This window comes from Rhinatrema bivittatum, chromosome 17, assembly GCF_901001135.1.
Source record: "Rhinatrema bivittatum chromosome 17, aRhiBiv1.1, whole genome shotgun sequence".
Classification (NCBI taxonomy): domain Eukaryota; kingdom Metazoa; phylum Chordata; class Amphibia; order Gymnophiona; family Rhinatrematidae; genus Rhinatrema; species Rhinatrema bivittatum.
The window spans coordinates 13,013,529-13,027,471 of record NC_042631.1 but is presented as its reverse complement, the minus strand read 5'-3'; the positions used below and the strand labels follow the sequence as shown (position 1 = coordinate 13,027,471).

Below are 13,943 nucleotides of genomic sequence, written 5' to 3'. Positions count from 1 at the left end.
CTTAAGGATCTAAACATGTACACCCTAGAGGAAAGGCGAGATACGGGAGATGTGATAGAGACATTCAAATACCTCCAAGGTTTCCATGCACAGGAGGTGAGTTTTTCAAAAGGTAAGCAGGCTCTAGAACGAGGGCTCATGAGATGAGGTTGAAAGGGTTAGACTCAGGAGTAATCTTAGGAAATATTTCTTTACAGAGAAGGTGGTGGATGTGTGGAACAGACTCCCAGTGGAAGTGGTTGAGACAAAAAAACAGTATCTGAATTTAAGAAAGCATGGGATAAATACAAGGGATCTCTAAGGCAGCATGGAGAATTGTAAGGGCTAGATAAATTGGACAGATGGGCTGACTAGATGGGCCATATGGTCTTTTTCCACTGTCATGTTTCTATATTTCTATGAAATGATGTTTCTAGTCTGTATCAGTGGCCAAACTCTTTGTACTAATAAAACATAAATTTGGTTAATTATTGCACGGTAGTCACCTAAATGAGTAAAGATGTAGGACAAAATATGATTTATAAAATTGGCTTCCACTTTCAGACTGAGAAAGACGCTGCAATGGTTTCTATTATAATTGCCTCTGGTGATGAAAGCTTCAGTTAAGAATGCAGCACTAATATCAGTTTTAGTCTCCGACTCCTGTGGAATCTCTTTGGGAAACATTTTGGAGAGCACCATTGTCAGCTAAGCACGACATTAAATGAAATACTCTAATGAGGATCAGATACAGATTGCACAAGGAGACTGTAGCAAACAGCATTTTTTGTAAGCAATTGGTAAAATTGCAAATGCAAAATATATCACTCCAAATAACAGCAAATCTGAACTGCCTATCGGTGCAGTCCACCATGAAGCTGAGGATTCCTGGGAGCCTCAGGACCTTTCAAGGAAGCTGCCCTCAGTCTTCCAGGGGCATCTGCAAGTTTTATTTAAGCATGTGCAACTCAATGCCCGAGCAGCCCAGGGCTTTTCCAAAATTTAAGCATGTTTAAGAAAAGGCTCTTAAGACTTGGCTTTTCCAACAAGCCTTTGGGGCTAGCAGCTGAACAAAAAAAAAAAAAAGAATTGCTTTAATACTGAGGCATGTTAAATTTAGGATAAGCTTATTGCTCTCGTCATTCCCAAAAGGGATTGAGTAAGGTTATTGGTTGTAATGTCAATTTAACAAAGTAATGATGGCAGAAAAAGGCCAAATACTCCATTAAAGCTTTTATATGTCTTTACGGAGTGTGACCTGCCACAATCTATTGGTCAGCAAATAATCTTAAATAGTCTGTACAGAGTAGATGGTCGCCTATTTAGCTCTATGTTCGAAGGATCTGTTCTGACTAACTGAATTACAAATTCAGTTCAATGCCTTGTGGATGAGAGTCTTCTGTTCTACTACAGGAGTTCTTCTCATGTGCATACAGGAGGTCTCAGATAAGGATCCTGGAGGTACATACAATCAGGGGCCCACTATTTGCCAATTCTACTATGGAAGACGTGCTAATGGACTTATGGAAAAAACGTATCCACCCCGAAAGCAAGGCAATGAGAACACTTATCTGAACGAGAGGCTCTCTGAATGCTAGCAATAGAAACATATCTGTAATTTTGAAGTGCACAGTATCGATGACGCAAGTTAATTCGGGTATCACTTAGCTTCAGTTGCCATAGCATTTCAGAAACTGCTGTAGAATCCACTCCAGAGGGTTTTAGGACTTCAATTAGGTATGTACAACACATGTTGAAAACATCTGGCTTTACAACCGTCTTATGGAACAGCTGCCTATTACCCTGGACTTCTCTCATTTTTACATTTGACTTTTTGCCCTACCACCTAGACGCATACTCCAGAGCGAGGAGGTCAGAATGCAACTCCAGCTCCACTTTTCCCCACTTATAAATACATTAATGAAGCGTTTAAGCTGTCTTCAGCTGCCTTCAGAAACACCTGTTTGCACAATTCAGATGTTTACAAAAAGGTATCTGCATTCTCTGTGTGTCATGGACATAAAATAATGTTCATATAGGATTTAAGTCCGTGTTTTGCCCAGGGAGCTATTAAAAAAAGGAAACTGCCATCTTTTCAGCAGTCCCTCTGGAAGCCAGCTGTTTTGCCGTACTGTAGGAAGTGAGCATGTATATAGGACTGCATTAGCAGTCAGTAGAAATGGCATTTTGGTGTTCCCAGTATGAGCAGGACATGACTGCAGATCAGAGCAGAGGTACTGGACCTTAACTAGGGAGTGAATTGCTTGCGTGTATAACACTAGTGGCCTGTAAAAGTTTCTTCACCTCCGAAGTCTATGAAATATGCCTCTCTCTGGTGACTCTTCCTGCCCTCGGGGTCTGTGCAGCCTGGTAACGGCGATGCCTGTAATGAGGTGGTCATGGCTTCTCAGGCTTGCTCAATATGGCTGTAGGATCTCTTTCTCCAGCCTCTACAGAGCTCTTTAGGTATGGAAGGCCATCCCAATGAGTTCTGCAAGAGACAGAGCTAATATATATTTTTTGGGGTGGGCACCAGAGGCATTGCTATATACTTGAAAGACCTGGAGCTCAGGCCCCTAGGGGGTACCCCTGAGATTTTGATTGTTCAATTTAACTCTCCTGATAAGCCCTACCCCCACACTCCAAGAACATTCCTGCAACTGAGATCCTGATGGTGTTATGGAGGGCAATTTTCAAAGCAACGTCCGTGAGTAAAGCAGTCTTTAACGCGAGTAAATGGCCTTTAACAAAACTGCTTGCCCAATATGAGGTAAACGTCCACACGGGTGGGCTAGGGAGGGGTTTGGACTTACAAGATTGCCAAAAGTATGTGTGTAGATTTTCAGGAAAATATTCTGTGTATCTCTTAGTAGGGGCTAAGCACGTGCAGGTTAAGTTGTTGGGATAATTTACAGAGCAGAGTTATGCACGTTCATCCCCTATGCATGATGTTACAAAATGACCCCACCCAAAATTGCAGTAGCCATGCAGCAAATGCACTGCAGAAGCCAAGGGGGCTACACGGTGCTGGCTGATTCTTACAGGATCAGGGAGGTGCTGCCGTTCTCTTCTGAAAGCCTTTCACCAGCTCTCTGCCACCTGGGCAGGCATTCTCTCTTTTGAGGGGGGGTGCATGTGAAGCATTTTTTTCTTCTTTTAATTTTTATGTCATTTTTCTTTTTTTCACTCATTTTCTTATTTTTTTTATTTCATTTATTCAAAATGAAATGAAAAAAAAAAAACAAACAAAAAACCCCCCAAAACCCTCCCGCAACTGAAAAACAAACCTAAAGGGACGTCTATTCTCCCCCTGCCCACCAACCTGCTCAAATCAATTACCCGTCTCTGCCCCCCCCCCCCCCCCCACACACACACACACACTCCTTCAGCCTCCCCCCAGCCCGCCAACTCAGTTCTTACCCCAATCGGCAGGTCTTCTAGGAAAAGAGGCAATCTCCAGTTGCTCCTGCCCTGCAGTTCCAGATTTTGAAAATGGCCGACAGTCAACTTGAAGCCGGCGCTATTATGCTGTATGGCAGACTTTGAAAGCTACAGGGAGCCCCTCCCCAACCCTTTAAGCAGGGGCCACTACTGTGGCTCTGAAGCCAAAATGTTTGCCTACCCCTGCCCTTCTTGGGAGGTAGTAGTCTCAGCCATCACTTCACCATGGTCAGAATCGGGTTCCGCCTTGGCGGGATTCCAGAAGAACTGAGGTTTGTGGCCCCTGGGGCCAGGGACAGTTACCAGGAAGGCTGGATTGCGTGGAGGAGGAGTTGCAAATGAAGGCTCACAGTGCCATGGCCCAACAGAAGCCAGTTTCGACTGAGCTGGAGGCCAAAAGGAGCAGGACGAAATTTACCCAAGTCAAAACAAAAAATAAAAATTCACCGTGAAATGTATCAGCTCCTTTCCATTATGATCACATCTTGGCCATCATCTGCATTTTCTGAGCCACATCTGGTCTCAGTTAATGGGGGTAAATAAATCAGGAAGACAATGAATGTTTCCGTGCTACCTGCCTTTTCTTTTGAACAGCTCTGTTATTTGCTTTTACACATGATCCCTCCATTCTCCCGTAGCTCTTATTCCATTACTCCGACATTAAGGAATGCATTCATCTGTGCATGGGTCTCATCTTGAGCAAAGACAGTTAGTAGCTCTCTGCAGATAAATCTTTGTCAGCTTTATCCCCGGCATGAAAACTTGGTGCAGCTGTTAGAATTATTTTACTGAAAGAAAGCTGGAGAAACTTCAATGTAGCATTCTCTCTCAATTAAGGAGAAAAATGACATTATTTATTAAAAAGTTATTACTTCCTCTGAAGGGTTTTAGGTCTCTGTTTTTGTTATACACCTACAGTAGAGCATTCAAAACGGAGACAACCTTCACCTGTAATGATAGAGTCTCAGTGTGACTATCAAGCACGGCTCAAGGCAATCCTACTGCCTGAGGCGAGGGATGAGATGTTCGCTCACACACACATGTACGAGCAGCCTCACCCCTTCAGCCCGCGGGGGCTCCTCCGCAGCTGCCCCTGCTCCTGTCTTCTAGCCATGCAGGCTGGTGCGGCTCCTTTCTCCCAGCTGCGCAGGCCCATGCGATACGACATTCTCTTCCAGGGCCCACACCAGAGGAAAGAATAAAGGAGTTGCAATTGTTGCAGTCCTGGCACTACCGTGCACTCTAGGCAGCCACCTCGTCCTTCCACTGGCCCTGCACTCTCTCCCACTCAACTCCTCTATACAGTGTTGCTCCCTTTCTACTTCCCACCTTACTTACTAACACCAACTTCCCCTTTCCTTCTCTCTCACTCACCTACCTGCACTTCCGTCCCCATTAACACTTACTCTCCTTCTCTTCCCACTCATTCACCTTGAGTCCCTTTCTCTTCTGACTTACCTCATTCTCTTCTCTCACCCCTTCCCTCCCAGTCACTCTCCCCTTCTCTTCTCCTCCCTTGCCTTCCCCCCCGGCACAGATTCACATCCTCCCTCTCCCCTGGGTCTTTTTAGTTTGGCTTGCAGAGCACGGGATCTCCGCGGGCAGTTTGTCTTGCTGCGTTGGCTGCGAGATCCTCTTCCAGCCTGCAGGGCCTGCGCCATCGTGAGATATGTCTTCTTTGAGGGGTGGCACTGCTGCTGAAGTCCTCTTCCTGCCCGCAGGGCCCGGTAGCTCCGCAGGAGATCATCACTGAGCGGCGGCGCCACCACTGAGCTCTTCTCTCTGCCCGCGGGGTGTAAGAACCCTGCGGGTAACGCTGTCAACCCACCGCGCCGGCATCACAGACTTGAAGGCAAGGCGAGGCGGCCACCGCAGGGGGGGGGGGGGGGGCACTTACTGCTGCCCCAAAATGTTATCACCTTGCATGAAGGAGTGTTTGTCAGACCCTCTTTAAAAACCCGGGCTCAGGCAACTTAAGGCACAGTCAGTAAGGGAATTCCGCTCTAGGTGTGTTCTCCTTAGGAGGGGATGAGAAGGCAGGCCCAGGAAGAACAGGGGGACCCCAGAAAAGAGAAGGAAGCGTAGGGAAGGCTAATGCTGCTGAATTGCGAGTTATATTGCCGTCTTATTTTGTGAACGATGAAGGTAAGCAGCGACGCTTCTCTTCAGACTTCTTGTTATTAGTAAAGAAGTTTACGAGAGTCCAGTCTGAATCTGTTCTCCGGGCAGCCCGAGACCACTCACGGAGTCGCACCTTGCCTAAATGATAGATCCACCCCTGGTTACTACAGTTATGAAAAACACTTCTAGGTTAAGGTTATACATTTCGGCATTAATTAAAAGCATCGAGATATATCATTTAGCACTTTAGCTCTCCACTTCCCTGAACTGCAGCAGAGGGGGATGAAGTAGGGACTTCAGCATCAGAAGAAGGCAAAGGCCTAAGACTAGAGAAACAAGCAGGAGGTGGGGTGATCCTATTACTACGTTCATCCTCAGTTGGTTCAGTTTGTAACATAAATTGGAATGCAATTAAGTACAGTGGTAGCAGAAAAGACTTAAGAGCACAATCCTTTCCGTAACACCGGCCAGACCTTGTACTCTGTGTTAGAAGTGCACTAAGTGCCCTAAGCAATAGCCAAGCAAAAATAATGAAGAGAGCGCAATACAAGGAATGGTAAAATGGAAATTTGAAAGTCTGCAAGTTAATTAATTTTTTTTAAATTTGTCATTTTGTTTAGTCTCGAATGGATTTTTATTAGATTGTTACCTATATAAAAGTGAAGTTTTAAAAGAAGGGTATGCCGCAGTGCGGTGTTTGATGTTACCTTACAAACGTGGTGCAGCAGTGCCGCATTGCAAACCGAGGCAAAAGACTTGGCAATGAATTAAAAACTTGCCTCACTGGCTGGACCAATCCTGCTACTTCTTGTTGAGGACGCTTCCTGCTGCACTAAAGCTGTATGGCCAGACTCCCATTTTATCAGCCCAACATAATGGCCCTTTAAGGAAAGGTAGAGTTTTAGCCTGCAGGGCAAGGAATTACACCTAGCCCACCCCTACCGAGTATTTGCGCTGTTAACTACATTATTGTAAAGTCCATTTATATATCTCATTTCATCCAGAACTTTCCATGCAATCACCTACAGGATATAAAAAGTCTAGCTGTTGGTTTCAGTACTTTGTCTGTATTACAGTGTACCATGGAGAAAAGGAGGACACAACCTGGCTGGTTGTGCTGCAGATAGTGGTGGTCTTCGTGAGATAAAGGGAATGACCTAATGTCACACAAAAATAACACTCTCTTATGATAAATTATTAGGAGGTTTACATAAAGCAATGCAACACAGTTAGCTATCGGCTTTTGATAAAATGCTCATTGAGAAGTTCCTGAATGCCCTAGTAACTACTGGTTCACAAATGGAATAGACCGAAAGGTTGAACTCACCCATAAAACGTGAGACGCATAAAACCGATCCTTTTGCCAAGCATAATCAATTCTCCTTCTGTAACAGGAGCGCCATCTAAGAGCACAATTCCAACTTTCTTCAAGGTACTTATCCACTTGTAGGCACTTTCATCACAGTTAAGGACATCTTCATAGGACAGTACAGGGATCTGAAGATCCGAGCCCCAGTTCTCACATTCTGAAATCCAAGGAGATTAGAGACAGAGAATGTAGAGTCTGTTCAGCATTCGCTGCACGACTTAATCTTCCTCCAGCACCATTACGACCATGTTACCCTTCTTTGCACATCTCTGCGTTGCTTCCTAATTTGCTTCTACACTCAGGAGCCAATGCACTAAAGCGTGCCTACGCTTGGGAAGCCTTAAAGTGCGTTAAAAGCTCTGTCAATATGCACAAATCTAGTTTACATGCTCCAACAGTACTTTTAACGTGCATAAATTAGCTTGCAAGAGTTTTAATGCAAAAACTATGCTAATGACATAATGAGATGCCAAACTATGTAAAACAGCTCATTACCCATTAACACAGTGAAAAAATAAGCACGCTAATTGCTTCACCAATGCATTAAACGCAAAAACTTAACAGAGGTGTAGTTATGTTTTTGTGTTAATGTTCATGGATAAAGTACATGCCTGCTTTACCATCTGTCTCCGTTCCATATCAATATACATGATAAAACACTGCATTTACGTACAATAATGGAGGGCGTTAGCCCTCAGTTCACACTTCTTACCTACCAGTGCATATACCCTGCAGGTGCATGCTTTACCATCTGTCTCAGTTCCATATCATTAATATGCATGATAAAACACTGCATTTATGTACAATAATGGAGGGCGTTAGCCCTCAGTTCACACTTCTTACCTACCAGTGCATTTACTCTGCAGGTGCATGCTACCTCTCTTCTCATATCGCCCCCTATTCGTCAGGCAAACTGCTTTCACCCTGTGTCCTTTTCCTCCCCATTGCTAATTCTAGACTGTGCGTTTCCTGTCTTGCCTGGAATAGCCTTCCTGAGTTGGTGCACCTTGCTCCATCTCTGGCTGTATTCAAATTCCGCCTAAGCCCCCTGCCTTCTTAAAGATTGCTCTGACTTTTTTTTTTTATAAATCTCTTAGCCTTCTCCGTTTAAGCATGTTTGCTGTAATAGTGAGGTGGTTACTAGAAATGTATTTCTCGTCTGCTTGTAAGCTGCTTGTGTGTAACAGTTACTGTCTCTTATGCGTTATCTGTGCAATGCTATGGAAATGTTAAGCAGAAGCAAAAGACTGCTTTAATGTTTTAGTATTAAAATCTATGTCAGAACAATAAAACCCCACCCACCCTCTTTCTAGGTACCATTCAGAATCTCACATCCCAGATTTTCCTGCCTTGCCAAGATTCTTGGAAAGCTGTTCAGCAAATGACCATTGCTAATGGAAAAGTGCCTGGCTTCTGGCCCCGCGCCACTGCGACGAGGAAGTTACATCAAAGCCTAATATCGGAGCATTGCTGCCACAACTGCAAGCCCCCAGCGGGATGTGGTAGACGGGGTTAGACAGACGTCTTGGAGAGAGCTCTCACACGGTCACAGAAGGCAGCCTGCGGCATCTTGTGCCCATGCCCTCTTAAGTCACTTGAAGAATACTGGGTTTCAACCCCCTCCCAAATCTGCCGGCCCCCCCCCACGCTGCCCCAGCCCCCAGCTTGACCAGCACTGGCTACTCGAGATTCATTTATAATGAACAGGAAACCACAATTCAGAAGGATTTATCTGCTCCCCATTCAAACTATCTGTAATAAAATAATTTTACTTTTATGCAACAGTTCACAGAACTTCCTATGCTCCTGTGGCATCCCCTTTTTTAAAGCACATTCAGGAAGGCCTTTGTGTAGGTCTGCCTGGTCTTCCAGTTCTCTGGCAGTGGCTCAAGGCAGCAGGCCAGAGATTCTGATAGAAGGACAAGAGTCTCTGTGTTATCTGAAAACGGAACCATTGTGGTTTGCAGAGGTCACGAACTATTACCTCTTCAGGTGGGGCCCTTAGGAGGGTTTACCTGGCTGAAATCAGGAGCCGAACATTGCCCTACCCAGGCTATGGGTAAAAGTACCCACATCGCAAAGAGGAAGGGATAAGGGTAGGCGGCAGAACTAGGGGCAAGGGTCAGGGGAGAGCCGAGCCGGAAGACAAAGGCACAGGGGTTTTTCATTTGGAAATCTCCGTGCATGGTTTATTTGAAACAGACTCTGCACCTGGTTCTAAGGCAGCTACAAAAATCCGCAGGTGCTGAAGTATCCCATGTACCAGCCGGCCTCACATTTCAAAAGGGAAACCCTGTGAGGAGTTTCTCTTTGAAAATGTTCTTGTAGGCTTGACGGTACAGAGCTAGCAGAGAGGTTTAAAAAATTATCCTTTAAAGGCCGTCAGAACCTACAAAGTATTTAAATTATCTTTTTAATGATTGTATAGGCAGGAGTGGGGAAAATGTGAGCTTGGATCTATTAGGAGCCGACAGAGGATTCTCTCAGAGGAGAATCTGAGTTGGGCCCAACCTGTGCCGCTCCGCTTTTGCCTCATTAAGGGGCCTAATTTACTAACCTGCAATAAAGCTGGGGGGAACTGGCCGGAGTATCTGTGGAGATGTTGCCTGTGCTGAGGGAAGGATCGCTGAGCTGGTGAGAGACTCTGGAGGGTCGTTCCACCCAGGCTAAGAAGCCGAGTGCGGGAAGGCCCTGGGACACTGCAGGGGCTGCTGTACCCGAGGGGTCAGAGAGGGCAGGGCTTTGGGAAGAGGTGGTTAAGTAAGGAGCGAAGGGGGAAGCGGCCGATGAGGTCGTGAGGAGCCGGGATGTGCGTCAATGCAAGCTGCGTGGACTTGCAAAGGTTACACATACGTCGTCTCTGCATTGTTTTTATTACGGTCTATAAAAAAAAAAAAAAAAAAAAAAAAGGTATCACAACCTTCCAAGGACTGAATATTTTCCCAGGACCAAACATGGCCATTAGAAAACAAAACCACACCCCCTTCCCCCAACAAGAACATTCAGTATCTGCCCTTCAAATAAGAAACTGATAGAGACGACCCGGGCCAGTATTTCAGGAGCAGAGGCAGTTTTCGTGTGAGAAAAATAAGTGTGAAACAGCTCTTCTGTAGTTAGACGCTGGGGTCCTTGCGGCAGCGCAGGGGATGAACGGCGTAGTGAAGTTACAGGATTAGGACTTCCGCCTTCTTTATGGTCCTCGAGAAGAAGAGCAAGACAATCTGGGGATTAAAGTCAGCCCAATCGTTCGGACAGATTCCCAAAAAAAAAAACGCCAGCTCTGCCGAAGCACATGACGAGGCTGATTGGGTCTTTAGGATGCAATCGCGCCATTCTCCCCTCTCGCTTGACTGGGAAAGCGGATGCCCGGGACTCAGTGGAATGATACAGCGCCTGTCTAGCGGTTTAAAGTCGTATGTTAGTGTGTTAAAAAATGCTCGTAATACAGCTTATCTGCAAAATACAAATCACAGAGAAACTGTCAGCATTCTGATAACAACCCTCAATTAACGTGGTAGGAAATACCAGCGTTTTGGTAATTGCTAGCATACTCGGACACCACTATATAAACACTTTCGCTGGCAGAGTTTAACAATGAGCAAGAGAAGTAATTGCAGGCTGGAGAAAAAGTGGAACGTCCCAAAATACTTTATTTAGACTACATTAAAAGGGACGTGAAACAGCATAGAAAGACCGCAGCCTATTGCGGCATTTGTGCTGCTTTAAAAACGGGTGCATGGCCTGGGAGCACATCCCTGGCGGATGAATGTCGCAAAGCTTCAAAAGGAGAGAGATAGACAAACAGAGGAATGGTGGTGGTGTTATACAAACAGGGTTAACCGCAGTATAAGGAGATAACCCGTCCAAGGTTCCCCACAGCCAATGCAGCGCCAACTCATAGTTCAAAGCTCACAGGCCCCAGAGCACAGCCTCATCTTGTAACGTGAGCCTTTAGGTTAATCAAATAATTCAGGTTATAAGGTGCTATCACGTCTGCTGTGGGGTTTTTTTTTTTTCCACATTCATGGTATTTATTTGCTGATGTCTTTCGTTATAGTCCTGGCCCGTAACAGCCACAGTGCGACCCAGCGTTTCCCAACCCAGTCGGGTTTTCAGGATTTGCATAATGAATTCGCACGAGACGAATTTGCAGACCTTTGGTCTCCCTCTCGTGCATATTCCTGAAAACCCGACTGGTTAAATGCGCCTCCAGGAGAGAGGGTTAGGAAACGCTGCCATAGCATCCAAACCGTGATATTGTCATAAGGTTAACGCGTGTTTTCATAGCAGCTTTGAGCTGTAGGTTTTCCCAGTTAGAATGAGAGACAGGGCCACCTCAGAGCCAAAAGTAGGGACTATTTTGGTTTCTGATATTTCCAAAGGAAAGGGCGCAGGAAGAAAGATATTCTCGCCACTGCTCCCCTATAGGTGGGCGAAGGAGGACTGGAACAGGTAGCCTCAGGAATGGTCCTTTCCCATGGCTCGCTACTAGATTTATGTGCACGTGTAGCACATTCTCTCCTCCTCCCGTTACGCTGGCAGGACACGGCCTTCCCGCCAGTGTCTCTCTTCACTGGCAATGGTTATAGTTGGCTCTTCTCTTGAAACTCTGCCCTCCTTTCCGCAGCCGCTGTACATAAACCCTAACCCCTGCCCTCCACCCCCCTACAGGCTGGATCCAATCACTCGAAGAAAAAGCATGGAAGATTGGGGGGTGGGAGCTCCAGCGGCTGAGTCCAGCTTGTAGGTCATAGTTTGGGGAGCCCTGCAAACAGATCCAGCATTAAGCTGTGACCACCGCTGGCTACAGTGTGAGTTACCAGTCTTAAGGTCAGCTGAGCTAGCACCCTGCAGTCATGGCCAGACAGACAGGGTCCAGAGGAACAACAACAAGCCAGAGAACAAAGAAATGATTCGTGCAACCGTAACATGAAGGACGCCTTTCTGATACAAGAAATGAAACACGGTGCTGTTCTAGCAGAACAAAAAGTAACAGTCCCTGCCCTCAGGAGTACAGATCTAGCAGCCAGAATCAAGCTGGTGCCTGGGGACTGGACCTGACGTGCTTTCCAGAGTTGTTCTCCCGTCATCATCAGATGAATTCCCATACCTGATGCAGCCTAACTCTGCAAGGCTCAGCGCAGAAGTATTAGATTGGAGCAGTGAAAAAAGGTGTTACCTGTGTTTGCAGACCTGGATTTCCCTGTTGCATCTCATACAACTGGACAGACTATCATCAGCCTACATTCTTCAGAGGGGCCCTGCATCATTTTTGTTTTAATTTTATACAAAGTTAATTCCTTCCATTCAATTGTAGGAATAAGTAGTCAAGACACTTACTTTTGAAAACTGATCGACCTCTTTAGTGTAAACATGAGCACATTTATTTCATAGCTCAGGTTCTGCACTACATATTTTCCTAATACTTTAAGGTCTGTCAGACCATTTGTTAGAATAGATAAGGGAACCAAAGCTCCAGAAACTGCAGTTTTATGAATAGAGTGAATGACAAAGAATAAAAACATTGGCTTACAGTTACAGTGGGAGCATAATCCAGAACAGCTGTGGCAGATGTTGGGCTAGTGCTCCATGAAGCAGGAAAGCATGTTTTCTTCAAAGGATCAGGAGTGGACAGAAGCAGCAGCAGCTCAGAAGAGTGCGAGCAAGATGCGTCATTCTGCTGCTACTCGGAGCAATCTTCCGGCCCTAGTCAGTCAAAAGTCAAGGGGGCCGAAAGCCACCTCCTTTTGGTCCCACTATCGCTGTCCTCTGACAGAGGACCATAAAATAAACTCCCAGGACACAATTCAAGGGCTGTGCATAAAGGAAAAAACAAAATACACTAACTAAATAGAGGGCCCGACTTTGAGGAGGTTGGCAGAGATCTACATCTGTAACCTGAGAGGGAAACATTTTTGCCTGGCAGATCTTAGCCTCGGCACAATGGTGAAAATACAATTTATTTTTTTTTTACCATACTGTTATTTACTCCTTTTGAAATGTCTATAATTCTATACTGAAGCTCTACGCATGTTATCACACCACGGGGGTATATTCAGAAAAGCAACTTCACAAAGGCAGGCGCGGATGAAGAAAATGCCAGTGGCCTGGAGAGATACTGGCAGTGGGGGCGATTTATCTTTGGGGAAACTTATGGGGTAGGAAACCTCCTGTGTATCTTGCTGCTGGGTGCACGGTTGAAAACTGCACCCAGAACATGCTGTGATGAGCATCATGGGGTAAAACAGAAACACGAGAGGGAATGATAAAAAAAAAGCTCTATAGTATATTTAATATAAATTCACATATCACAGATAATCCATTCAGGTAGTACGGCATGCTTGCAAACATTAAGATCATAGGGCTTGGCCTGTGAGACTTTGCTGGTAGCACCGGGTTGAATAAAGCAGAGCCAGTGAAGTGTTGGGGACTCCAGACACAGTGCGGTGGTGAGGATGTGGCTCTAAGCAGGCCCTAACGGGCTAAGCCTAAGAGAAGGTCAACTAATTTCTCTGTTATGTAGAGGACAAAGCCTATGCAAGCACCTTCAGTACAAGGCTCTGGTCTGTCTTGAAACTAGTTTGTTTTTTATTTAAAAAGGTAGAGCATCTTGAAAACTCTTCCCTACCAAAAAAACAGTATTTAATCACAGATACTCCATATTTCTTGCATGACATACTCTTGACTAATGAGCTTAAAGACAGAAAAAACAAATGTTCATTTTCTTTTAAGTTTTTAAATATAAGGGAAGAGATCTAATTTTGCTCTGTGCCGTCTGAAAACCTTCTGCAGAGTGAACAAGCCCCAGGGAAGGGCGACACGTGACTTCCAAACCACACGTTGCGTGGCAGTGTGCTAAAATGATTCTTGGATGAAATTCTCTCTTTCTGGAACAGAGCAACTACTGCAATTCAGACCAGGACAGAAGGCACAACTGGGGACAAGCTTGAAGAAGATAAGGTTCTCAATTGTGCTATGTATTGAAGCTGCATAATAATGGCTATTGGTAAATAATTTGCAGAGGCCTAGAATA

At 45.3% G+C, this 13,943-nt stretch overlaps 1 protein-coding gene across 1 annotated transcript in view; it reads right to left on the bottom strand.

The window, feature by feature from the left end:
- BBOX1 (gamma-butyrobetaine hydroxylase 1) overlaps positions 1 to 13,943 on the bottom strand; it is an 80,597-nt gene that overhangs the window by 39,042 nt on the left and 27,612 nt on the right. The window contains 1 exon segment of the mRNA XM_029583123.1: positions 6,869 to 7,067. Coding sequence (XP_029438983.1) covers positions 6,869 to 7,067 — 199 coding nt within the window.